The sequence below is a fragment of the Sinocyclocheilus rhinocerous genome, unplaced genomic scaffold (assembly GCF_001515625.1).
Source record: "Sinocyclocheilus rhinocerous isolate Xijiao unplaced genomic scaffold, SAMN03320098_v1.1 scaffold220, whole genome shotgun sequence".
Classification (NCBI taxonomy): Eukaryota; Metazoa; Chordata; class Actinopteri; order Cypriniformes; family Cyprinidae; genus Sinocyclocheilus; species Sinocyclocheilus rhinocerous.
In genome coordinates this window covers 142901-145610 of record NW_015666573.1, presented here as the reverse complement: position 1 = coordinate 145610, position 2710 = coordinate 142901, and the positions used below count along the sequence as shown (strand labels likewise).

Here is a 2710-nt window from a genome sequence, read left to right as displayed (position 1 = left end):
CCAATAAATAAGAACATAACTGATAGGCAGCACAAAACTGTAAAATATGACAATGTGTATGTTGAGTTTGAAGACCTGTTTGTAACAGATTTCAATTAGTGTACAATACTTTTACAAACAAAGTAAGGCAAAAAACACATACAAATATATTTAGAGAAAGCTACAAGCTGAGAAGGACACCTGTTCACATATACAAAATCTTCTCCAATTTTTTTTTTATCACATAGTAATATGCTACAATCTCACTAAGTATGTTCACATGCACAGTTATAATCGAGCAAAAGTGCATGTAAATGTACTAGGTGATCTAGTGCCCAGTCGTAGCCATGGATTCATTGCATTGCTTAAATCTCCTTAACAAATTTAGAAAAAGGCACATAGATTCTTCACATATTGTGATGCTGGTCCCATATAGGTACTGATACCATGGAATGCTGCGGATGACCCTTGTTTTGGTTTGCCAAGTCCTATAAATAAGGCAAAATTCATTGTGACTTTTCAAACTGTGTTTCCAGATTGTATACTACCATACTATAAAGTCTAATTACTAGGAGGAAATTTCATCATAAAATCAGACATGAAGACGAGTTGATAAACTTCAGGAGAGGCAGTAACTATAAACTGAATAGCACTCAGGGAGGCATGTACAATAATACTGATTAAATCACAAGTTTACAAGTAGCTGATCTCCAGTGAGGTGTTCTTTTCCACCGGTTCCTCTGGCAGTGTTTTCACATTCTCATTTTTAGCCCCGTTCAGCAGGGCTGCAGCAGGTCCAAAGCCTGGTCCTTTACCAAGAACATCCACGCCCGTGCCTCTCCTGTCTGGGGAACATGTCTCAGAAACCCCTGTACCCAATGGTCTCTCTAAGAAAAGCGCTCGGTTACTTTCCGGTTGATCGCTTCCATTTCCATTCTGAGTAATCCTGCAGATTTCCGTCATCTCCGTCACTTCCTCCCTGTACTCTTCCTCTTCCTCATCCTCTTCCTTTCTCACTGCTCTTCTAAGGCTTTCCCTGGGCATCAGCACTCTTCTTCGTTCCTCTTGATTCTGCTGCTCGGTGGGCTCGTGGTTCTCGACCCTTCGAGATGAACGGCACAGAGCCTTTCGAAATCCCCGTTTGAAGTTGTCCGAAAGGAAGCCGTACACAATAGGGTTAGCGCAGCTGTTAGCGTAAGACAATACCACCACAAAAAGATGCAGACCTTGGGGCTCATCACGTAGCGATTCCACCAGGTTTATGATGTTGAGGGCGTAAAACGGCATCCAGCAGAAAACGAACACAGCCACTACTATCACCACCATTCGCGTGACTTTGCGCTCCGATTTGCGCCGTTTGGTTGAAGTGGCGTGAACCTTCTTTCCCGAGCTGCGAATTTTGATCACAATTAGGAGATAGCACATGCAGATGACTAGCAAGGGAAAGAAAAAGCCAACTGTGGAGGTGTAGATTATAAATGCTGCTCCCCAGATGTTGGCTGGCTCTGGCCATATGATGTTGCAGATGCCTCCTTCCCGTTGCACATTTGCAAAAATCACCACAGGCAAGACTACCAAAAAGGAGACCGCCCAGATTGTTGCATTCACTGCCTTGGCCACCCGTGGTCGCCTCCATTTAGAGGACCGAATAGGATGAACCACGGCCAGGTAGCGATCAATGCTCATCACGGTGAGGCAGAAAATGCTGGTGAACTGGTTAATGCCATCAACGGTCATGACCAACCTGCACGTGAATGAGCCGAAGGGCCAGGAGTGCATGGCGTTCTGCACAGCGAGGAACGGAAGGCCCAGCATGAAGAGCTCATCGGCTATAGCTAGATTCAGGATGTAGATGTTAGTCACTGACTCTGTCTTGGAGTAGTGCAGGACGATGTGAATGACCAGTGAGTTTCCTCCCAGGCCAACGATGCAGACAATGATGTAAATAAGAGGGATGAGGATTCCTGCCATGCTTGTTCCTGCTCGGTTCCCTGCATCTCTCCCATTAGTGCAGTTTGAAGCATTGAGGAAGCAAGTGTCATTGAGAATGCTCTCATTAAGGAGGAAACCAGGAATGGAGCCATTGGCCCATAAGCCCAGCACAGCAGAGGCGTCTACTGAGTTCAGCTCCATCTCAGTCTCTTGCCGTCACTGCCTTCAGCTGGGGGCCATTGTCCTGCACAGAGAACAACCACAAACTATCATTGCTCTCTCAATGCACTCTCACATACAATAAATGCATAATCTACAGACAAAAGCACCATTGTTAGGAAGTTTGTTTTACACTGTTTTTGCAAATCTGAATCTAGCTTACCAAGTGAAAACATACAATAGACTAGACCAGTGGTTCTCAACCTTTCTGAATCCAACAGCCAAGACAATATTCAACAGCCCACATTTATTTAATGCCAGACATGACAAAGACGCCTTTTTAAATTTCATTAAAATATGAATTATTTTTAACATTTATTTTTTGAAAATTTTAAACAAAAAGTAACCTAAATAATGATTACTATATGTCTATTTGATAATATATATAAAAAAGACTAAAACATTAAAGTAAAATTAAAAACAATAAAGTACATACAAGTACATGCAGGACTGCTGTAAGAAGACCTAAAAAAAAATCGAATTCACTGTGAGCAGGGAACGTGTGTACCACTCCGCAGGAGGGGGCAGGTGTTGAATGAAACTTGGAGTAGTGGGAAAATTGGTCCACAAAGACCTCTGT

The 2710-nt window shown here is 43.1% G+C and overlaps 1 protein-coding gene across 1 annotated transcript; it reads right to left on the bottom strand.

Moving 5' to 3' along the window:
* Positions 1-521: 521 nt before the first annotated feature.
* LOC107732886 (somatostatin receptor 3) lies at positions 522-2112 on the bottom strand. Its single transcript, XM_016544317.1, has one exon. It carries the CDS (start codon positions 2110-2112, stop codon positions 673-675), a length of 1440 nt encoding a protein of 479 aa, XP_016399803.1. The 3' UTR covers positions 522-672.
* Positions 2113-2710: the final 598 nt, after the last annotated feature.